The 25,503-nt window shown below is 31.9% G+C and overlaps 3 protein-coding genes and 1 pseudogene across 3 annotated transcripts; 2 read left to right on the top strand and 2 right to left on the bottom strand.

Moving 5' to 3' along the window:
- Nucleotides 1-5,949: 5,949 nt before the first annotated feature.
- LOC140971656 (ABC transporter G family member 25-like) lies at nucleotides 5,950-11,344 on the top strand. The gene is made up of 3 exons (XM_073434021.1): nucleotides 5,950-6,337; nucleotides 6,442-7,309; nucleotides 9,965-11,344. Exons 1-3 carry the CDS (start codon nucleotides 6,218-6,220, stop codon nucleotides 10,966-10,968), a joined length of 1,992 nt encoding a protein of 663 aa, XP_073290122.1. The 5' UTR covers nucleotides 5,950-6,217; the 3' UTR covers nucleotides 10,969-11,344.
- Nucleotides 11,345-11,638: 294 nt separating this feature from the next.
- LOC140958453 (beta-amyrin 6-beta-monooxygenase-like) lies at nucleotides 11,639-12,708 on the bottom strand (annotated as a pseudogene).
- Nucleotides 12,709-13,155: 447 nt separating this feature from the next.
- Nucleotides 13,156-14,975, bottom strand: LOC140961800 (NAC domain-containing protein 30-like). The gene is made up of 3 exons (XM_073420506.1): nucleotides 14,756-14,975; nucleotides 14,385-14,656; nucleotides 13,156-13,737 (listed from the first exon to the last, which is right to left on the bottom strand). The coding sequence occupies exons 1-3, from the start codon at nucleotides 14,913-14,915 to the stop codon at nucleotides 13,252-13,254; spliced, it is 918 nt and encodes a 305-aa protein (XP_073276607.1). The 5' UTR covers nucleotides 14,916-14,975; the 3' UTR covers nucleotides 13,156-13,251.
- Nucleotides 14,976-24,388: 9,413 nt separating this feature from the next.
- Nucleotides 24,389-25,396, top strand: LOC140961791 (uncharacterized). The gene is made up of 4 exons (XM_073420494.1): nucleotides 24,389-24,535; nucleotides 24,643-24,699; nucleotides 24,800-24,854; nucleotides 24,967-25,396. Exons 1-4 carry the CDS (start codon nucleotides 24,443-24,445, stop codon nucleotides 25,146-25,148), a joined length of 387 nt encoding a protein of 128 aa, XP_073276595.1. The 5' UTR covers nucleotides 24,389-24,442; the 3' UTR covers nucleotides 25,149-25,396.
- Nucleotides 25,397-25,503: the final 107 nt, after the last annotated feature.

Genomic DNA, 25,503 nt, shown 5'->3' with positions numbered 1-25,503 from the left:
TACTTTTAAATTTAATTTAATTACTTAATTTTATACATTTTCGTCAAATTCATAGAAAATCTCTATCATAATGTTATACATTTAAAAAAATTGCTAATATTATTAACATCTATTTTAATTTTAATATTATAAATATATGACTTTTATTTGAAAACTTACTATTTTACAATTTTGTTTGTTTTATAATTTATCATGTTCATGAGGTTTTTTAAGTTATTTTCTCCGTTAGTTTATCTATTACTATTATAAATATATGGCTTTTATATCTAAATTTACTATTTTATCATTTTATTTGTTTTATAATTTGTCATGTTCACAAGGTTCTTTAATTTATCTTCTACGTTAGTTTAATAGGATTATTGATAGATTACTTAACTCAATCAAGTTATTTATCATTTTAATTTTACTTTTACTTTTACTTTTAAATTTAAAGTTAATTACTTTAATTTATACATCAAATTAATAGAAAATCACTATCTTAATGTTATACATTAAAAAAATTGTTAATATTACGAACAATAGGATAATAATGGGAAGACGAAGGGAGATGAGTCGGATTGAATAAAAATAAATTATTAATAAATATTAAGGTCATATAAAACTTCTTTCTCCCATTTAGAATAGAGATATTTTAAGACTCTTTATGTGTCAATAGAGATACGTGATTGAGAGAAATGTTTGTATGTAAATGATTTCAAACACTGTTTTTAAACTATTTAGTCAATTTTTTGTTATATGTGCTGCTAATTAAATATTACTAAATAATATGATCCATTTGATCATTTTGTATTCTTGCAATGAGATGAGTTTTTTTTAGCCTAGAGTTAACATGTTTTATTATTATATGTCATTTGTATTGATCATGTTGTGTTTGAATTGTATATGTGATTTGTTTGTTCACCGAAAGAGCCGAAATATTTTTTTGTTTTTACCTTATGTCTCAAAATATCAAGAGATAATATTTTTTATTTATTGGGGCAAATGTATTTCCAGACTCGTGTCTATAAATCAATATTTAAAATTTTTACTACATTATTGTATTGTCTATTAAAAATTTTTGTATTTAGATTGATAGAAAGTATTTGAATTTGAATTTTTATGTGCTTGCTTATATTATTTTTGTAGTATTATTTATTGTGAAAATAATAGGTGGACTAAAAAAATTCGGTACATTTAGAAGTCCTCTTGTGGACGACAAACATGGATAAATTGTTAAAAGATATAATATCCAATAGATTTTTGACATGCGATTTTGTTCTAATTCAATGATTATGCATGATTCTAAATTTTAATTATATCACGAGTTAACACATGCTTTGTTGTAGCTACATATATTTTGTCAATGGTCTAATATTTTTTTTAGGTTTAAGAAAAATTGTGTGACTTTATATTATATTTTTACGACTATTTTTCTTAATGGTTTTATTAAAGGATTTTTTCATGATGATTTCCAGGCACCATTTTTCTCTTTGTGTGTTTTTTTTCCTTAAAAAAATATGTGGAATATCTATGAAATAATGACGTTAATAAGATGCTTTCTTTTTATTTGGAAAAAATATTGGAAAAATTATACAAATTGTGAATAATATAAGTTAGTATTTAATTTGAGAGTGATTTATGTTTTTTGTTGCTCATATATACTTCAATTTCTGTGTTATTGTACAAAATAAATTATTTTTAAACTTTGACTTATCATTTTTCTCTTGCTTGTGTTATGATTTTTTTATTCATTTGATTAATATTGTTGGCGGTAATTGATTTTTATGATATTATATGATGTGTCTTGTTGTTTATATGAAAATAAGTATGAGAGTACACCAATCAAAGCGACATATTTTGGGTCTTCTGTCCTACGAAGAGGATAATAGATGGTTTCTGTAAAATATGTAATATATTGGTTCTTCATACATATAGTCTAAGAAATGCGTCAGATTTTGAACAAAAAAGTTAATACAAATATAGTGGATGAATAAAAGACATGTTAAATAAATAATAATGTTACGTATTACTATGTCCTAATTTCTGTATGATATAATTCAAGCACATTTTTTTATAGATATTTGAAATTAGGTCTAACTAAGCAACATGAAACATATACATACATATTAAATCGTATTTAAAGCAAAATGTTAAGATCAAGAATGATTCAGATTTAAATTTCAATGAAGCACAATGAAGAATAAATTGAAGAATTGTATGTGTACGTTAACGTAAGTGTTATATAGTGATTATGTTGCTATTTCATGATTTGTGATATATGGATATCATATAAAATGTCAATATTTCTAAAAAATAAAATAGTTTTTCAAAAAGAAAAAATTCCTTCATTCAGAAAAAAAATACATGAAAAACAAAATGTGCATATTTCTCATTCTATTTATGATGATATGAGAATAATTCTAAAGCGTTGTGGACACAATAGATCAATTTTATGCATTTTGTTGAGATATTGAGCAAGTTTCACTTTATTTCCTCCAACATTATCTCGATATATTTCGAGGTGGCTAAAAGGTTGTTTTTATCTCTTTTTTAGTTAAAGTGTCTAACCAACTAATTAATAAGATATACGATGCTAGCATAGAAAACTCATCACCAAAAAAATTCACTTAGCCAAATATTGAAATTCAAATAGAATTCTACAATATTTCATAAAATTAATTTTGATCATCATAAAATGCTTATGAAATATGAACAATTGTATTATTAGATGAGATATTGAATAAGACTAATATGTTGACATATATTTGAATGATATCTCATACGCATATCTTAATTACGTTATTTGTGTCTTTTCTCAAGATTTTTTAAATACAATTATTAATTTTGTATGTCGTTCCATAAGATATAAAATATTATAAAACAAAATATCAACTCAATAGAAGAAAATTCGTTTTGTTTAAATGAATAATATAATATTATGTTCTAGACTCAATAAATTAGATTGAAATTATATCATCCTCATGATATGATGCACGCAATCATTGTTCTAAAGCTTTCAAAAAAATGATGAACGAGATGATTTTCCTGAATTGCGTCAAATTAAACGAGGACACAATTATAAGATATATTCATTTAAAGAGATCTTCAAGTATTTTTTATCACAGTGATTGAGAAATAATTGTTAATAATTTATTAACATTATAGCTATATGTTGACAATATTGATACTAAATATATAAAAATGATATCACAAATATCACAATGTTTGAAGAAGATGCAATACTATTAATTGATTATGTTGTTGAAGAATATACATCTTATGCATACTTTTAGTCACAAGTGAAAATCTATCACGACTAAAAGTATTTTTTCTTAAGAGTTATAGTTGATTGTCAAAAACTGAAAAATCATTTAACAACAAAACAAAGAGTCGGAAAAATAAGATTATCAGATAAAAACAATGTAGAAAACCGAAAAAATATCGTGATAATGAAGCAAACTACAAGCATGTCAGATCACAGATGAGGATTGTGAATAACATAATAGATGTTAAAAACGATCAGATACTTGTTGAGTATACCAAAATGGTTATATGCATATTATAAGAAAATACAACAAAGAGATATTGAGCTGTCAAAATCAACCAAAAAGCATATTGAAAAGTGTGTCAAGTGGATAAGATAACTTCTCCGATAAATATAACGTCTATGATCATGATTTTTTTATTTTTTGTGACTTGGTTTGTTTCAATTGATAAATACTATTAGCCATGTTTAATTAATTTAATTATGATCAAAATTTCGTACATATATTTTCAGCAGTTTAGGTTCTCACGTGCAACGCATGTGCACTTTTCTAGTGAATATAAATAGAACAGTTCTTGCGAAGATAATTGAATTTGAACTATTGACAATCCAGTTTTTGAACAATCACAATCGAAGTTTAATACACTGTTGAGAAAGCCACACGGAGCGGCAAGTCGATCTGCAGAAAATGGAAGAAAGTCCCTTGGCGTGTTCATTAAAATGTGAGGATATATTGAGAATTATTTTTGGTGAAATATAGACTAACCCATGTATCTGTATAATCAATCAATCAATCGGTTAGATCACACTTGTTCCATTCCGACTCTTTCATTAACTTTCAAAAACTTGTCATTGTCTTATTGGGGTAGGGAAAAAAAGCCCATTTCTTTTTACACCATTTACCATACTTTTCAGTAGCAAAATTCATTAGTGAAACCACCTTGTTATCATTGATTATTTAGGTGGGGATCAGGGATAGTGTCAATGGGCTTGAAACTAGAAAGTACATCAATTATTTTTAGGACGCAGTTGTGTAATGACTATATATCTAGGTAGGGTAACTATGACTATATATATATATATATATATATATATATTGCGCGGTTTAAAAAATACTATCGCTAAACACCCTGATAGGTACAATTTGTACCGATCTAGTTTTAGTGACGGTTTTTTTTAAAACCATTAGCAAAATTAGCAACGGATTGTCAAAATATTGTCTCTAATAGAAATGATTTTTTAAAACTGTTCTAAATATTTAGCAACATGAATTTTGCCAAGTTGTCTATTAGCAACGGTCGAAACGTTGCTGAAGCTGGATTTTTTTTTCTTTGCTTTCCATCAAATTTTTTTATTCTGTGACTAACTGAATAAACTTTTATTTGAAATTTTTAATTTTCAAATCTTACCTAGAAATCTTCAAATCTTACTTTCTGATGATTCAATGATGATAAAAACAAATATCACTTATATTAATTCCATCGTTCAAAATTATGACATATAAATTATTAAAATAATCAAATTAAATATAGAACTGATAAATATTATAATGCTGAAGAGATGCCAAGCCCTGAAATATGGTCTAATGGCCAAAACGCAGAAACTTTAAATGCGACACGCGTCCTAAGAAACTGTCCTATTACATTCAAACAGTGCCAAGCATTCTCTACAAATTTCCATACGAAGAAACAGACAAAAAGCATCCATTATCATTGCAAATTTAAAAATCTGTCTTCGGGGGATGATCATTGATATATTGGGAAATTTTTAAAAAAATATATAGCAATATATATTATTTATTTCCATATATATTTATATATGTGTGTGTGTTAGCAAATAATGAAATTTGTTTGTTTTTACCAAAGAAGAAAGTAGCAGTAAATGATGCAAACAAATTCAGATGGCACAATAATTGTCAGTCGTAGAATTCAGTGCCCCAGTGGTGGAAACTTTGAATCTCGTTTACTAAAAACAGCTGCATGAATACATTGAATTTTGTTAGATAAAGTGCCAAAAACGATTACTCTGATCCTCCATACGCTCTTTCTACGTAACCACGCATTAAATAAATAACCATTGCATGTCAACTTTGTCAAATTATTGACGACTTATAGTTTGAGTGAAACTGCGAAATATCCCAAGTGGTCTCATGTCTAAAAACATGATGTAACGGACAACCTAGCTAGTTACGAGTCTATGTTACATTTTAATAACAAATACAGCACTAGTTTAATATATTTTATTTTTATTTTAAATTCAAATTATTAATTAAAAAACGAAAAGATTGTTACTCTAAATTATATCTAGATATAGCAGCATACCGACTGTTGAAATTAATGGAAGCCCAGTCCAATTTTACTACCTACCCTAATGGAAACATGGAATTAGACCACTTTATACTCAATCCTCCATACTAAAAATGAGGGATGATGAGAAAAAAGAAGAGAGGCGTCCTATCCTTAGTGGAGGGGGTCAAGTTCAATGGGTGTAGCCACTAATTAAGGTTGTCACATTGAAAACCTTAAATATCAACAAATCCCAAACCATTATGTATGTATATACACACATATATATACTAGTAGTTAAAAAAGGCCGAGTTAGTGGAGTTTTATCAAAATAAATCATATATAAATGTTAGGAATATAGCTATTTCAGAAATTTAAACAAACAAGTTTTTTGTTGTTTTGGAGTACTGAGCTATTATTATTTACAAAATGCAAGATCGTGGCAAGTTCAAGTATATAGGAAATGATTAAAAGCAAGAAATTAAGTTGTGAAGCGGTCGGTTCGACGCACGCACTGACGAAGCAAGAATCCACCTGGCTTCGTAGGATTAACGCCACGTTGCGAATATGATGATGTGTTCCTAAATAAATAGAGCAATATAGCCATGCTATGCCTCTCCATTCCACTTCTATATCTTCTTAATTTATAACCTTCAAACTCCAATTTCCCATTTCAAAGAAAGTCACAATGCTGGAATCTGGAAAAGCAGCAGAAGCTGTTTCTACTACTAATGGAGGAGAAAGCTCATCTTCGGTGGATTCGACTCACTCTCGGAGCCTTCCATTTTCTTTCCCGATTACTCTAAAAGTAAGAAAGCATTTCCGTTGAATTTTAAATAATTTGGTATGTTGAATGGGAGTTTATATATGGATTTATCGAGTGTTTCGTTTTTGGCTGTATTGTGAGTGCAGTTCGCGGACGTTGCATACAAAGTAAAGGTGCATGACAGAAACACGAAGTCAAGGACCGTCAGCATTAGAAGCATGTTTGCTGGAGTGTCCGCGCCATCATCAGACGTGGAGAATCCACCGGAGGTGGCTCAACAGCATCTAGAACGAACCATCTTGAATGGGATCACAGGCATGGCCGCGCCGGGGAGAATCCTGGCTATTCTTGGCCCCTCCGGCAGCGGAAAATCAACGTTGTTGAACGCACTAGCCGGCCGCCTCCACCATGGCCATGGCCTCTCGGGAACAGTCCTCTTCAATGATCGTAGGTTAACGAAAGAGGTGGTTAAAAGAACTGGTTTTGTTACGCAGGACGACGTGCTGTACCCTCACCTAACAGTTCGAGAAACTCTTGTTTTCTGCTCACTACTAAGACTCCCGAACTCAGTACCCAAAAACGAGAAACTTTCGATCGCAGAGTCGGTGATCACCGAACTGGGTTTGTCGAAATGCGAGAATACAATAATAGGTAACAGTTTTATACGCGGGATCTCCGGCGGCGAAAGGAAAAGAGTGAGCATAGCTCATGAGATGTTGGTAGACCCGAGCTTGTTGATTTTGGACGAGCCCACCTCCGGTCTGGACGCAACGGCGGCGTTTAGGCTGGTTTCGACGCTGGGTGGGCTGGCGGCGAAGGGGAAGACGGTGGTGACTTCCTTGCACCAGCCGTCTAGCCGTGTGTACCAGATGTTTGACGATTTGCTTGTGTTGTCGGAGGGGCGGTGCATATACTTCGGGAAACAAAGTAAAGCGATGGGTTATTTTGACAGCGTGGGGTTTTCGCCATGTTTCCCCATGAATCCTGCTGATTTCATGCTTGATCTCGCTAATGGTACGCATGGTTGCTTGACTACATATATTCTTAATGCATTTATTTGCTTTACTTTATATAACCTGTTTCCTTACCTTAATTGAGATATGCATATGTATATATTTTGCATTACGTTAGAAATATATCCTTAAAACCTCTCACGAAAGATAAAGACATTTGTTTACACCTAGCTCTTTCCTTCGATCTACGTTTCACTCAAGTTACTATCTATAGTAATATCCATATATTTCAATTATTATACTTCGGATACATAGCCTTGTGCAGTGGATATACTTATTATTTTAATGAAATTTTAAGATAAAACTATAATCTAAAGAAACTTCGAGGTCCTGCCACGATGCATCAGGGAGTAGTACCGTAGGTGATTGATTGTGATTCAGACCGTGTTTGGATGATAAAATCATCCCATCAAAGCTCATTTTGATTGGGAAACCTCTTACAATTAATGTTCAAATATTGAATATGAAAAATACCTTTTCTTATTTTTTAAATTCATGGGTTTTTATCCATTCTTTCCCTGCGATTGTTGATGTCTTTTTGTCGGGAATTTGACTTGTAAATTAAAGGAGGAAGATGTCCCGTAGCTTTTGAACTTGTGGACTTCGCTCTCTACTATTTGCACTTTTTTAGGGAGTGTATAATATTTCTTCTTTGAGCGTAAAACACTTTGCGCCACAAACACTATCTTATATGTTTTGGATTCTCATATCTACTTTATTCTTTCTTCTATGTTTTAAATTTTTTTTTAACTTTTTTATTCCCCACACGTTTAGATGATGTTTCATAATAATTCATACCTAGAACACTCTTGTTTAATGTGAATTATAAGCAAAATCTCTTCTACTATTTTTGACTTTTATTGAACCAATGCAATGGAGAGAAACTAATATCATTAGCCCCAAACACATCCATTTCTTCATGATATATATAATGTTTGCATGTATTTTGGGAAAAATGGCGTCTCTTAATCGGTATTGAAAAGAAGATATGTTAACGTCTGAGAAAGGTATAAAGAAGGAAGAATTTTAATGGTATTAACATGCATGAGTTTGACACGTCTGCATTACCTTTAAAGTACTTTAATTTATCGGCAGACCAACTTTGTTCTGATTGAGATAGCAGAAATATAATTATTTTTATTTTTGGATAGTGTTTTAATTGTTTGGACCATCTATTGAAGCTCTGCTGAAGATTATGGGCTCCACTGGTTTGACCTAACCAATATATACAACTTTTTACAAGAATATTTGATACGCTTAGTGTAAGATGAATGAGACTAACACTAGCTCGTGAGCCGTTCGATTTAAACTTAACTTTCATATGGAAAAAGGGAGAAAAATGCAGTTTTCGGTCAATATGTTTGTTTTTTTCTAAAAAAAATTAGTTTTTTTTATGTTGTCAAAATGGATTCTAAATATTTCAAATTTTGATAATTTTAATCTCTTTTTAATATATTATATGGATTGTTGATGTGACTTTATATTATATGAGCACTACGTATGCTGACGTAAAACTGATGTCACGTTGAAGGGCTAAACTACAAAAAAATAAAATAAAATAATGACAGATTAAAATTGATATTTGATAACGTCTATAATCAAATCAACATACTAGTATTTAGGATTGAAATTGCAAATTTCATTTAAAAAAACGTTTGCAAGCAGTTCAGTTATTCATTTACATATTAATAAATCAGATGTCAAAGGTTCGAAATCTTAAAAACTTGGCTTTGATTAGCCTATCCAGTGTTTAAAGAATCTTAAATTTTGCTAAAAGTGTTTCTTTATCTCGCTTTTTTTTCTTCTTCTTTTTATGTTATTCGCATTTAGGTACATCATTTTCCTTCATTTGGAAAATGCAGGTAGAACTCCCACTAAATAAACTTTTCTTCATCTTTTCTCGAAAAATAAAATAAATTTCTTCTTCTGTTTCTTTTTTAAAATTAAATGATTAAATATATGTAAAGGAAATGGAAATGGTGGACCAAGTCCATTAGCAGCAAGCATTATGTTGAGTGGACTACCACCTTTCCACCACCGTTTTTGGATAGCTTTAGTCAGCTTCACTTTCCCCACTCATTGTTTACTAAATCTCTAATATCTTAAATACTCTATTGCACAACCAACAATTTTTTAACTAACCAATCGTAATTTAATATGTGTTGAAACTTCATTTGTTAATAGTAATATTAGCATGGATGCATGTGCATTAAATTATACGTTCCACTAAGATGGCGTTTAATATGTTTTGGCTCACCAGATGTCTATAATGCTATCTTTCTACAGTTTCTATATATGTATTGCCATGCAACTTGCAAGCCTACGAGAAATATCATAAGTTCAAGTTGCTTTAACCAATTAAGAATTACGTTTAACGTGTACGTGGTCGAGGATATCTGAGGGACACTGTTTTTGCTAATCTCTTTATGAAGCTAATTCACTAATACTTTTGATGCATAGTAGAGTGTATTCCTGAACATTGCACAGGTATATGCATTACCTTTTGCGTGGAATTTACGGCAATCTTCTTAGAAGAAATTAAGAATAGCTGCAATGGATGTAAATTTGTGTGTGTAGGTTTTGAACCATGCATTATTGCATAGACGGGGTTGCAGTTTCTGATGTGTGCTGATCGAATCCACTTTCATGAGTGCAGGTGTATGCCAGCTCGATGGTTCGAGTGAGAAAGAAAAGCCTAATGTGCGACAATCCCTTGTTCAATCCTACAACAGTGTACTAGCTCCCAAGGTAAAATTAGCTTGCAGGGATGCCCCGAGCATAGTCCCGAGAGACAGATCAAGCCATACGACCAAACATTATGGTTGCACAAGCCATTTCTCAACTTTTGTCCATCAATTTACTATTCTCCTCCAAAGGAACCTCAAGGAGAGAAAGCATGAAACTTTCAATTCTTTACGAGTTTTTCAAGTGATCACTGCTTCGTTACTGGCCGGTCTCATGTGGTGGCATTCAGATTACCATGACATCCAAGATCGTCTTGGCCTTCTCTTCTTCATCAGCATCTTCTGGGGAGTTTTCCCATCTTTCAACGCGGTATTCGCCTTCCCTCAAGAACGAGCTATTTTTATCAAAGAAAGGGCCTCCGGTATGTTCACGTTGTTGTCTTATTTCATGGCTCGAATCACCGGAGACTTGCCAATGGAGTTGATCCTTCCCACATTGTTCCTCTCCATAGCATATTGGATGACAGGGCTAAAACCAGAGCTCTCTTCGTTTTTGCTGACACTGCTAGTCTTGCTCAGCTATGTGCTCGTTTCTCAAGGGCTCGGTCTGGCACTTGGCGCACTGATGATGGATTCCAAGAAAGCTTCAACTGTAGTCACTGTCACAATGCTGGCTTTTGTCCTGACAGGAGGGTATTATGTGCACAAAATTCCATCCTTCATGTCATGGATAAAATATGTTTCAACTACATTTTACAGCTACAGGCTTCTTATCCATGTTCAATATGGGGATGGGGAAGGAATTTACACGTTCCTCGGTTGCTTGTCAGGGAGACGGGACAAATCGACCTGTAAATTCATAGACGAAGATATTCGTGGCCAAATCCATCCTGCAGTGTGTGTGAGCATGATGCTGATCATGTTTGTAGGGTACAGATTAATTGCGTATATCGCATTAAGGCGACTTAGAGCTTGAAACATGATGGTTTCATATCGATCAATAGCAGTACTTAAATGTAACCAGAAGAACGTGAACTTGATTCTGATGGCTCACATAACACCAAGTTGAAACCTTATCGCATACATGGTAATGTAAGATGACAGATGATTCATAACTAGAAGCCACTGACTCTGTTGGAGAAAGGTGAAAGAGCTTCTGGAAGAAGTATTGATATTAATTATGATCAAGTGTACAGAATTTGGTTAATTAGAAAATCAAGACTCTCTTGAATGTTCTTGGCTAGCTCCTTTTCCATTTTAATTTGATTCAGTTGAATATATGGGAAATGGAAGCTTCAGATCAATCGATCAATCAGAATTTTTTTAATAGAAAATTGATCTATTGTTCTTTCGTTATATATCTTCAGTTACAGTTGTTTCAATTTTATTTGTTCGGGAAATCTGAGAATCAAAATTTTATTTACTCAGGATCTCTAAATAAAAAATTCCCCTTATTTTTGGAAATAAGTCATTTATGAAAAATATAGAGCTCTAGAGAATAAAAAACCATTGGTTTCTGTCACGACGAGAATAATTCCAAGAAATTAACAAGGGATATCTGAGGAAATTGTACACATGAATGCATGTAATTTTCTTTATTATCGATCTTATAAATACATAAACAAACAGTTTACACTTGATGATACTCATACCAAGCGTAGATAAATTACTGAAAGAAGCGGATTCAACTTTCTTGGTGTGGCTGGAGGTGAACCGGAAGGCCATAAACTGGCGTAGGGCCGGGAAGCATAATACACAATCTTCTCGTTCGGAATATCCTTCTCAAGTTTAAATCTTCTCACCACATTGTGCATGAAAACCAAAACTTCTAGCTTAGCATACTCTTTAGCCAAATGTTCACGTGCTAAGGCGTCCATAACCGGTATGTACTGTTTCAGTGCTTCGCGCTTGAGAATATCCCGTGGAAGCTACGTTCATAAGGCCGTCACTTCTTTCAAGTTACTCTAGACAAATTCGGGGAACAGCAGGGCCTTCTTCATTGATTGTGGCCACCATGAAGCGAGGAATTTGTTCTCGTTCATGAAAAGGAAGTTTTTGCCTTGTGTACCGTAGAATATAGCCATTTTTTCTCCCTACAACGAGGTCTGGAACACGTACGTTTGGAGAGTATTTTTGCATCCTATCCTTGATAAATTTCTGAGGTCCTATGAGGGCAAACTCCATGTTTTCTCCTAGCATTGGCCAACCCGGCCTGGAGCTGGGAGGAAGCTTCGTGTCGGTAGAAAACTTTCTACATATAGCTAGAGATAATGATAAGGAAGAGAGGAAGGAGTACAAGAGGAACAAAATAAGGTGAGAACGAAGGGCTTCATTGTTCCTTGGTATCAATGGAATATGGGGATCGGGGAATTAGTATACTTAATTGTTTCTTGGAGAAAAGAGGGGATTGAGTATGTAATTATAGTATTGGAAGGCTTTAAAAGAATAGAATCTTGGCCAGGATTTGCATATTCTGTAAGAACAAATTGGAATAATGGCTAGGAGACCAAATAAAGTGTGTGTCACTTTTGAGCATTCTGCCAATGATGAAAAAATGCTTACTATGGTTTTTCACAATTCTATTGGTTAAATTTTAGTATTGCTGATTTCTCACGTTCCTTTTTTTGCTTCTTGTAAATGTCCTATTGTGATGTTTGTATTTTTTTATGAAGTCGGAACCCATTACCGCTATCAGTGCGCACTGAGTAAACCTCATACTGATTAAATAGTTCGCAAACCGCGTTAGCCAGGTAAATTACACTGGTCAAGTTCTATGTGACAAGCTTTCCCGAGAAGCGTTCGTAGGGAGAATCAAACTCGATCTTTATCATACTCATTTCTTAATTAATTAGTTATAACGTCTTTTTTAACTTTTCATAATTGATACATATGACAAATTTTTATCACTAGTACACATTGTTACACAAAAATGTGAATATACAGAATATTTTTTCTCATTAGATGGAATATAAATACATATGTATAATAATATTTTAGTCTAGTAGAAAGGCGGCTTGCAAAGGCTTAAATCCCATTTATAATAACTATGAGAGGTAAATAGTTTAAGCTTATTACAGAGAATACAATTCACCGTTGCTATTACAACAAAAACATTCAAAAAGTTATAAAAACAAGCATATATAATTAGCCCTATATATATATATATATATATAATGGATTTTTAGGAGACAAAAGCCAATATTAATTGCTTTTGCAATGCCATGTAACATCCTATATATTATGAATGCATTGATCTAAGCTACAGTAATTCAGGAAATGATTCAAATACGCTAGTTAGATGGTTTTGAGCCGCTAACTCATCAATATTGTAAGATACTGGGGGCAAGCTTGGGTTCGCATGCGATGAAGGGTCGAGATGAAGTATTTGTGATCCAATATCTTCTCTATCGAAGCTCGATTTCCAATCATCGGGGAAGCTGCTCTTTTCATCTTCAACTTCTTCAAAGTTGTTTGTAGTTGTTGCAAAACTCGTTGAAATGGAGGGGCTGTCAAGATTCGGAAGCTCCAGCATATGATTTTCGAAATGTGGGATTAGTGGAGTTTGATCATATTCATCATGAGTAATGGGGTTGAAATTGTGCAGAAAATGACTACTTGGGGAGCTGGGATATGGTGGGATCTTGAATTTTCTGCTGTTCATATTATAATCCCATGGATCAACAAAGCCTTGTTTCTGAGTTGGATTCGGCTTCCTGAATGCTCGACATACCACCCAGCCTTCTTCCTGTTACATTTTCCAACACACTAAGAATATTCCAAATATGTAATTGCTGTGATTATCTTTTATATATTATACTACTTGTCACTTCCAATTAGTATTTCGAACCTCGGAAAGTGCTTTTGGAAATTAATTGTTTATCAACAATCAAATCATTGCAAACAAGAAAATTTCAAACTGCAATAGAATTCATACAAAAGATAACCTATTTTAGGACCACGGAGAACACCCCATGAGTTTATAGCTAGGTATGAATACTTTTTTTTTTTCAAAGTTCAAGAGAAACAATAATTTCATCAAACTTTGAAAAAATATATTTTTAGAAGAAATAAACAGTAAAAATACTGTATTTTTCAATTTTTGGAATTTCTTTTCATTTTTTCCACAAGATTGTGAACTTTATATTGCATATGTCAACGACATGTCGGCACCACATCAGTGTCATTAATAGAATTGCGAGAAAAAAAAACAAATTAAAACTGAAATTTAACAACATAAAATACAAAAATTACAAAAATAAATTTACAAGAATAAAATTGTGGATCCATTTTTTTTTAAAACGAGATTCAATTTGCATGTTTTGAAAATTGAAGACCTTTCTTTATTAAGTTGTCATGAGCTGAATGCTAAATTTCAATAGTACTAAGAATTACCTGAGGAGGTCCATGTTCAGATGTCTGGAGGCGATATTCATGCATGATCCAATCGGTTTTCCTTCCGTTAGGAGCTCGCCCTTTGTAAAACACCAATGTCTTTCTCATTCCTATGATTCTGTCCTTAGAAAGCACTGCCTTGTCCCTCCCTGTGGCCTTCCAGAAACCGGCATTTGTTGCCCGGTTGGTTCGCGTGCCAGTTGGATACTTCCTGTCTTTGTGACTGAAAAAATACCATTCATTCCTTTCTTCACATCCCAATCTGCACCTATCTGCAACATAATTGAATTCAGTATATTCATAATTATTTAAAACCATTAATGCACTAAAGAATTAAACTATATGCTAGAATATTTAACTACTGTACTCACCTTGAATGTCCCATGGCTCCATTCTGTAGAGATCAATGTCGACGATCACTTCCAGATCGATTTTCAAAGAGTTGATTTTTCTTTTGAGATAGTAGCCGACAAGCTCTTCCTCTGTCGGATGAAATCGAAAGCCTGGAGGAATACATGACTCCATCTCCATTAATTCAGAGTGTTATTTTTTTCCTGGAAAATAATATGACAACAACGAAAATGCATTATATTCCTCTGGTCCAAAGCAAACAAAAAAAAAAACTAGAAGAAAACAATATACATATATATAAATTTCCTTGTTTATGTTGTTTGTAAAGCTACTTTCGAAGGACATTCTTATTGATTAAAAGGTCAGCAAATTGAAGAGAGTAAAACTCACACAACACTATGTCAATAGTGAACATGTCATGATTCATTTCATGTGAGCAGCAAATGATATATTTTCGGTCTTAGATATATAAAAGTACGTAGATTCAAAAATATTAGTTAGAAATTATAAATCATTATCCGAGGATCGGTTATTAGTTCCCTTGATCTCCTTTCGTCGAAACCTTGATCTCTCCCGAAAATTATTTGATACATACATTTGAAATATGAGGAAAATGGTGGTACCCGAACCCCCCTAGCTAGCTCGTGGTTGAAGAGAGCGAACATGTATCCATGCCACAAAATTAGGCCAATTATGATAATTATCTATAACTTGAATATATAATATCACAAAATTAAGGAAAATTATACTATGTTGAACATAAAAATAGGAGCTAGTAGTGTCCGTAAAACTTGACTTTTTGAAAAGACATGGGGTGGCCGGGCATGCATGTTCATTTCTTTGAGTGCATTCCACTCATTGTGCTTTCCAATTCCTGGTGCACAAGGGGTTTTCACACCCAGTACCCTTTGCTCCATTATTTATGAATTAAAAACATGATCATTCTTCTTTGATGGTATATGAGGGCTGTATCCATTTGGGGAGATAAAACTATAATTTTTAAAAATTTATTCATAAATTTTGAAATTAGACATATAGANTATATTGAACTAAAAAAAATCCTAACTAAAAAAAATCCTAACTATACATGGATAGAATTTTGTGGTTAAAGAATGCATTTTCTTGCTGTTAAATATGGATATATTCGAAAAGGAAAAAAAAAAGCTTTCTTACAGTTATATTTGGTTACGATATACGATAGTTTTTCTCTTCTGGATATATATATAATTACACACAAGCTCATGCATGATCCATTAAACAACTATGTGTAATTTTAGAATCAAGAAAATCATCACCTTTATCGTAAAAGAAGAAAGAGAGACGGAGAAGCTGCTAACTGGTTGATTAACGTACCGAAGCTGCTGCAGCAAGTGACATAAAGAATTTATGAGGGTCGAGTGTAAATGTTGTGGGTGACATTAAATCAGATGGAACTGCATATTTATATGATAAGCAGACGCTAACATCCAATTAGAGGGAGTTGATGAAAGTGACTCCACTTAATTATGACAGAAATTAATTTTTTTTTACCAATAAAAAAATTTACTTACTCTATATATTTTTTGTTAATTAAAGTCAGGTAGTGAACTATATATTCGAGTTAATTAAATTTGAATGCCGTCGAGTACGAGAATTTATCTCTATGATTTTTTTTGATTTTTTTTAAATGGACTCACGAATCTGAAGACTTGCATGTAAGTATGAAAAATTTTAAAAATTTAATTTGGCGCTGAATTCATTTAATGNATTGATTACGCGTGAAGTGGGGTGGCAGATAAATATATGTATGGATCAAAATCAAAGGTTTGTTTGGGCGGCGTGACACCGAATTCTCACGCCACCGCCTCCACTCCACCTCTACCACCACTCCTTATATTTTTATATTTTACTTTCACTCACTTTGTCAAATCTAGGAATTCTACTTAACAGAACTGAGAATTTTTTATAGTTTTTTTTTAAAAAAAAAAACTTGATTTAATTTGGATAATATTTGATTGCGTTTAAATTACTAATTTTTCTTAATTTTAGAGAATGTTTGATTGATTTTAAATTTAACGGTTTATAAGATGGTATATGAATAATTTTTTATATTAAGAATGATAAAATCATTTAAAAAAAATTAATAGTTTTGAAAATTTTATAAAGTGGATATGATAGTGATAAGAAAATACACAAATTTACTAAAATAGATTTTTATAATTTAGTTATATTTTGTTTATTTTAACATCTCGCTTAATTTTATGTGTGTCTATATATATATATAGAATAAGTCCAATTTATTAAACTCAAACATTAGATTATTTAAAATTTATAGACATTCATGTATATAAATTAGTCACAATGACTAGAATTCTTAAAATATAATTCATAACTGTATATACACATTAAGCTTACGGTGAAGCAGAGCTTTTGAGTAAACTACGCCCATGTCTTCAAGTATATGGAAATTCTACACAAAATGTTTTTAATATAAAATCTTTATGTTTTGAACTTCAATTTTAATAAATTAGATTTCTAATCATCCATTAAAAAAAACAATTCATCTTGTGAAAAGCAATAAGAATGTAATGCCAAAAACCCGTTTACTCTGCAGTTTGTCAGACGTAGGACTTCTATGTTTCTAACTTCAAGAAAGATTTCTTCGTTAGTAGTTGATAAAACAAAAAAGGGACCACATTATTTTTTTGGATGTATACTTTCTAACAATTTTAAAGAATAATATATCCTTCGATTCATTTTATAAAACACTCTAGACTGGTACCCTTGAGTGTGTTCCAAGAGAAGAACAATAAACTCTTTTTTTTTATAAAAAAAATAAAATAAAATCTACCATATCTTGTAAAATAAATCGATAATATATGAAAGGTAAAAAAAAAAAAAAACCTTTTTTAAAAAAATTATTTGAATTTCACTTGAAATTGAGGATAGAAAAATTAAACTAAAAGGAGCATATTAGTATTTATATCAATATTGTGAGAACTCATAATTATTAAATTTTGAAATAATAAAGTTACAATAAGTTTGGATCTTTATGTCTACTTCCCAGTATATTTTTCACACTTTCCTCTTTAATATTTGCTCTTTTCTTCCTAATTTTTTAAAAATTTATTTTTCCCCACAACCTCTATTTTCTGGCTCCATCCCCGTCCTTATACATCTTATTTTTTGTTTTTTGGATTAAAAATTGCAATTTATGAAAACAAAAATCACAAAACTTATCAAAAATAACAAAAATTTATATTTAATTTCTAATTTTTTTTAACAAGAGTATTTAAAAAAAATAGACTATACAAACATAAAACACATGCATAAGAATATTAGTACATCATTAATTAATTATGTATTTACGCACTGCCACAATTATTGAATATAATGAATGATATTTAGGTCCGGCTCTTATAGTTTCGATGTGGATCGATTTAAAATTTCGGATAGAAATCCAAATGTATTTGAATTAAAAGCATTTAAATATAAAATTATTAAAATATGAAGTTTAATTTATTGTGGACGAATAAATGCTGAATCCACCATAGTTTCTAGCACGCAATTGCTGTGATCCAATCTTGAAGATTAATTTTGTAATGCTAGTCGANTTGTCTGTGTTCTGGTCGGAAAGTTAAAATATTCTTTAATCAATTTATAACTTAAAGATCCATCTTATCCATCCTCAGAAAATTGTACGGATTCCTTACATTTTGTTTTGTTTTTTTTTTAGTGAGTACATATATTTGATTTTATTTCTATCAACATTTTTATTTAATTAAACAGGAAAAATATGGATGCATGATTTTTTTAAAAAATAAATGAGAAAAATTAATTTGAAAAACATTAGTCGATAATTTTGTATAATAATAATATAAAAATTTTACTTTTAAAAAAATGTAAGGTTCTTTTCCTTTTTCTAAAATTCTGTAAACAAATATATATTATAATTATGGAGCACCCAAATTAATCCATGATATTCACCAAAAATAATCACCTTTGGCCTTCTTGATTTTGAAGTATTTGTTTAATAAAAACTATACCTTTAACCTTAATAAATAGATGATACTTAAAGCTAGCTTTTAATTTTTTAATTAATTCAATGCAGTATTACTAATTATAATTATATGAAAGGCGGGACCCTTTTTCCGTGTCCGCAGATTTAATCAGATTTATCAATCATTTAATTTAAGCAAGAAAAAGCCAAAGAAAACACCATTTTTCCAATTAAATAAAAGTACGTACATTATGAAACCTAAGTGTAATTAAGATTGATAACATTAATCCATCATATCTATAATTAAGGACAATCTCTTTATCATCCAAAAACATCATTTACTGGATCATATACCTGATATGCTGACATGACACCAAAAAATACTAATGTGCAGTTAGAAAATGTTGACGCGTGGCACTGGAATTCCTACTTGTCTCGCCACATTATTCATTGGACTAGTTGGAAATTAAAATTTAGCCATCAAAACTAAAGTTTGATGACGTGGTGAACTAAAACTTAAAATAAGACAAAGTTAATGAACCAAAAAAATTATTTATCCCCATGTTTGTGGTAAGACAAGTTAGTGAGTCAGGTTATATGTAGGTTGATCCGTTTAGAAGATCTGACTTACAATTTTTTAACAATAAATTAGCTAAGCCTTCAAATATCTCGATAATGTAGTCAAAATATATAGAACAAAAAGGGTTAGTTTAAAGTCAATTATTTGTCCCGCATGCCACGTACATATGTGCTTTCTCTCGCAGAAGCATTTGCCTAATAATCCCCAGCACAGATTTTCGTATTAGAAAACCCTCAAATTGCTGTATTTGACCACCATTAAGATAAAAGAAGTACTACGTACATTTTCATGCCTCTCGGTTTGGTTTTGTCTACGTACGCTATACCGATCGAGAAGCAATGAGGAAGTACTCGCGGAGTACTCCAATTAAGCACAAGTAGCCTCGTCTTTGCATGGTGGTGATGTGGTGTTACTGTCGGATATGATGTACTAAAACATGTACAAATTTTATACGAAATCGGTGAAATTGGTGAATCTCATATATTATATGGTACAACTTACACGAGGAGTGGTTTTTGTGGTGTTAGCATAGATTAGGCATTTCTTTCTTTTTATTACAACTCGGGGAAGGGGGTTTATGTTCTGGTGCATGCATTAATGGCTATAATACTGACCCACAAGTATAATGATGTAACAAGTGAAGAGTGTGGAGCCAGGAATTCGTTCAGGAGTCTATCTACTATCTAGCTAGCTAGCAACCTATATACTATGTAGCACGAATACCTTTAAAAAAATTTTTTTGAAGTATCGGATACGGATACGACACGGATACGGATACGACACACGGATACGCGTGTCGGATACCTCAAAATCCGTGTCGTTGACTTTGTTTAGGGTTGACCAACCGGATACGTTTTTAACACGGCGAGGACACGCAATGGATACGGCGTGGATACGTTTTTCGGATACGTTTGGGCAAAATTGCAAATATTTAAAAGTTTCAGGGGTTAATTAAAAAAATTAAAATTTCTAAGGACTAAAAGGAAAATAATTTAAAATAAATTGGGCTGGGCTTTTAAATTCCTAAATACATTTGTCCGTCTCTTTCATTCTATTTCTGCTCCATATATACTAAATTTATATAAATATAAATATTATAAATTTATATAAATATAAATATATATAATATTTATATATATTTTAATGATTGTCGTATCCTAGCCGTATCGTGTCTTATATTTTCAGAATTTGACGTGTCGTCGTATCCGTATCGTATGCGATACGATACCCGTACCCGTATCTATGCAACATAGCCTATATAATATGTATATGTAGTTTGTTTTTGGTAGAACCTCTATGAAATTTTGTTAATTAAATTGTCTGCATCTTTAGTTACCCGAAAGGCTACTCGAGTCATGCCCCAAAATAGTAGTTAATTTGCTTGAAAAAATAGTATAACAGGAAAATCATGTGCACTGGGCTTCAGGATCAAGATTCTCAAATTATCATCATTCAAACTACCTTAATTTCCAACTTATCATACATATATTTTCACAAAAGTTCAGCCTCCATGTTAATCAACTTTCATGGTATGTTTTAAGTTACTGTACTCCAAACAGCGTGACGAAAACATGAATGTCAAATGCGAGAATATATATACTTCCTGTTTAATGTGAACACCAGCAGCCTGCCACACTTTAAATATATATGTCTACTTTTGTTAAAGAATATATGCATATTTTTTGGTCTTATATATTTCTGTTAAACATGTAATATATGGCACTTTGATTTTTAATTAGTATATCTTTAGCAGTTATATAACAAATTTATATTATACCTGTCATAGAGCATTACAATATTTTACTGGAAATTTTTGAGCGATCGATCGATCGAAGGGATCGGTTACGTTGCTTTAGCAAAGCGGTGACAGTGTAAGCGAAGCAAGAGGGGATTATATATTTGGGGCGGTTTGTGGGACTGAGAAAGATGTTCTTCACAATCAACGTTTTGGGACAAATATTTCAACACTGTAATAATATGATACAGATCATATTCATACATACATGGATTCTGGTGGGGTTAACCAAGCTTGAAAGTGACTTAAACTTGTATGTAGCTAGTGAAGGGGGGTGGAGATTAGGGACACTACTCAACTAATTAAGCTAATGATTACATGTCTCCACACAAAAACTAAATATCAAATGTTGTCTCTCAATATTCCCTTTGATTTGTCTGATCAGAGCTTTGATGATTTCTATGTTACTCTACATTTCTATTTGCTTTTCAAACTGTGCCATCCATCTAGGATCGAAGACACTCAAAATTTCCTTTTTATATTTTTTTCTTACGTGTCATTTTCCCAAGAACCGTGCAACTACCAAATTAATCCCCATGTCGTCTGATCACATATTTCAAAAATTTCTATAGTTAAGTACAAATTTTAATCCTCGATCGTCTTATTTTGTTACTATTTTTGTATGTTCTTATTATTTAATTTTCTTGGCCATTGCTTGCAATAGAAGAGGGAGGCCGGGGGTTACAGACCACATTGAATCATTGAAGCCCAAAAGTTGTGTGTCCCCATATCTATATAATATTTATATATTCATAGATATCGATTGCTTCATTTGAAGCCATAATCAATTCTTGGTGTTTTTGGCATCATTTTTAATATCTGTATGGACCATCGCTTCAGATTCCCCTCCTTTCTGTGTAAGGGATTCTCATCTCCAATCACCCATCCAATGAAAACTGTATTTTTGGAGCTTCTACTTTGCTTTTTTTGATTTTAGGTAATCCATTATTTTATCATATTTCAAATTTGATATGTTATATTTGTCATTTTTACAATTTTTTCGACATGGTGTTGATGTGATACCAACGTAGAGCTAACGTGTAATGTCACATGAGCAACACTTTCGGTAAAAATAAAATAAAAATAAAAAAAAAAAAAAAGAGAGAGAGAGACTAAAATTGTCAACAATTGAGAGATATTAGAATAAAACTGAAATTTGACAAACTAAATGACCAAAATCATAAAAAGATAAAAATAATATTGTAGTTTCCCGTACGAGTTAGCATGTTTTTAACTATGTGAATCATCAAATTTTGGTTTTATTATAATGAATTATTATTTTTAGTTCTTTTTCACCTGTGGTATATACGTACTGACATGACATCAGATATTAATAACGATGCACCAACAATGTCAAAAACGACACATCACATTAAATGAAAATAACTAAAATTGAAAACAAACATCAATATATTATACTAAGACTAAACTTTAAGGAACAAAAATGAAAAATGCTAATTTATATAACAAAAATTTGTAGTTTTTCCTGCAAGAAATTCCAGGTGCAATGTATATCAATTTGATGAGTTTATTGCGTCGTCCTTGCTTGTGAGATTCTAGATGAATTTATGGAAAAATATTAAATACAGAAGATCAAAGAATAAATTTCCAGACCCAATAATGAAAGTATGAAAATTTAATTTGAATATTAAATGTTATATATATATACTAAAACAAGTTTCGAGGTCCGAGGCCCTTTTTAACTTTCATGAACAAGGCCCAAAAAACAAGTGTCACGTACGTTGAATTCCTATGAAAGAATCATAAAAAAATCAATCGTACGAGAATCCAATTTCTTGAATTATTCTCATAAATAGTTTAGTTGAGATCAGTTTAGTTGAATAATTAATCTATTTGAACGGCTTAAATACTAAACTCGAGAAAACATAGGACACTTAAAATCCAATTTCTTCGGTATGGAACTATTTTATTTGGATGGTGTGATGTGATTTGAATTGTGAACTTCAAATTAGGCATGATTAATGGATTGAATCAATTTGAAACCGAACTGAATTAAGTCTAATTTAATATGTAAACTATATAATTTGTTCCGGATTGAATTGAATTTAACATCAATAGTGAATTGGTTTGGGTTGCGTCAAAATAGATTAGTAACCATTTTAATCNTTATTTATATAAATAATGTTTTTTTTTAAAAAAAAAAATGGTTTCCAATTTAGTCTAAATTCGGTCCAATTCGATTTCAATCTAGCTTAATATGATTTCTGTTTTGGATTGGGTAATCTATTAAATATGGAACCCATCCAATCCGATATCATACATAATTGATTTAGTTTCATCACCCGAAAATCTTGAACCGGTTTAATCCATATGAACTTATTACTACTATTATTATTGAATTTGTTGGATTAAGTGCATACTCAGCATCAGAAGATTTTCGTTAATAGACCCATCTAATGCCTTGTTTTGTGACACATATGATGATTTACTAGCTTTTCTTAGGATTCGTAGGAGCGATATCTACGCACTCGGGCCCAATTACATTCTCGTGTTCCCTTGAATTTATCTGATCTATTTGGATACATGAATTTGAAATTCATTATGATTAAAAAATAGATCGATAGGATATGAATTTGTATTAAATTTGCTAATTACATTTGTTTTCAAAATAGATAATTTGATTGAGACAATTCAAATACACCCTCAAATAAAAAAAAATAATGAAAATTTGGAGTTACGCAAAAAAAAAATTGATTGAAGAACAAACTGGAAGGGTCAATATAAAATAATAAATATATAATTAATATAAAAGAATAATCGTTCCCATATAAAGTCAAAAAATAAAATAAATTAAAATATATTACTTGGTATAGATTCAATGATTGGGTAGCCAGCCAGCCAGCTGTCGATGATGCTCAAAAGACACTGAATAGTGAATATNATATATCCTCGTGAGTGCCAATTAATGAGCCGTTGTTCAGAGTCGAGACCTCATATAAAAATACATAGTTTTCCACTGTAATAATTAATGCATCAGTTTCATTTTTTTCCTTAAGAATTAGCATAACTTTGAAACAATATATAAATATAAGGCATGCACGTCTGCCTCGCTACAATCCCGGGCTCTGCCGAGGAGGGGACCATAAACAAACCAGCCAAAGAATCATTATACTGGGCATGAGCTGTAGGTTGTAATACCATGACAAACGCCTTTACGCGATATATGTCGATGACTCTACAAACTTTCAAAACGCAAAAAGTTGAGAGGCATTAAATTTTTACTAGCCTTATCTCACCTAAGCCAACCAACAAAAAATCTGTGACCATTGCATGTGACCCCTTCAAAAGTAAATCAATCATCGAAATATCTATAAATAGCCCGCTTAATTCCCATGCACAATGTCCACTTAACACATTATCTTGATATCCCAACAAATATCATGAAGCTCCTGTGTCTTCTGCTGATTGCCATTTTGTTCATACAGGTACATATATCATTTGTACATTCTGATAAATGGCTATATATATATAATCGATCGAATGGATAATACACCATAATTAACCAAGTTCATAATGAATGTATATTGACCAGGGTTTTGTGGAGGCAACATCAGTCGCTTATGATACCTCTGCACATTCTCTTTCTCAGGTGTGGTAAATTATGTCTCATCAAACCACCCTATTTCTGATTAGAATCAAATTAAGAAAGATACCGAATTTTTTGAAAATCGAGAACCATCTTTGTTCAGGGGGGTGCAGCTGGAGGAAATCTAGGAGGTCTCCATGACCAGAAATACCCAATCAGTAACATATATACACTATACATGATTTCTTTCGAATATCTACGATGATATTCCTCATGATAATTCGTATTCCTGAGGTTGAATTAACATTCTGCACGAATCTTGGGCTGCAGATTGCCCAGCTGAATGTTCGAGGCGATGCAGCAGGGCATCAAGAAGGAAGATATGCTACCGATCATGCACTGGATGCTGTAGGAGGTGCAACTGTGTACCGCCGGGAACTTATGGGAACACACACTTGTGCCCCTGCTACGCCAGTTTGAGGACACGCGGGAATAGGCTCAAGTGCCCTTGATGGCATATTCCATCCTCTAGTATTCATGTTCAGTACCAAACATCTGTCTCGTGTTTGTATGTCTGTTTGTGATTCTCGCATCATGTCGTGTGTGTGGGGATGATTATTGTTTGGATTTTGATATCTGTGGCTGTCGGAATCTGCTTATTGGTTTGGAAATAATCGATCAACACTGGCTATTGCGGTGTCTGGTATAATACATGTAATTTGTGTCTTTGTGCAATACAAATAATTTGTTTGTTTGTCTATCATCAAGATCAACCAAATAGCTAGTCTAATTGCCTGTATGGAAATAACAATATTAACAAAAAGATATTAGGAACAATTATAAATTGCATTTATAAAAATTGTAAGG

The sequence above is a fragment of the Primulina huaijiensis genome, chromosome 2 (assembly GCF_012295235.1).
Source record: "Primulina huaijiensis isolate GDHJ02 chromosome 2, ASM1229523v2, whole genome shotgun sequence".
Classification (NCBI taxonomy): Eukaryota; Viridiplantae; Streptophyta; class Magnoliopsida; order Lamiales; family Gesneriaceae; genus Primulina; species Primulina huaijiensis.
Note: the sequence above shows the minus strand (reverse complement) of the source record. Positions and strands in the feature narration are given on the sequence as shown.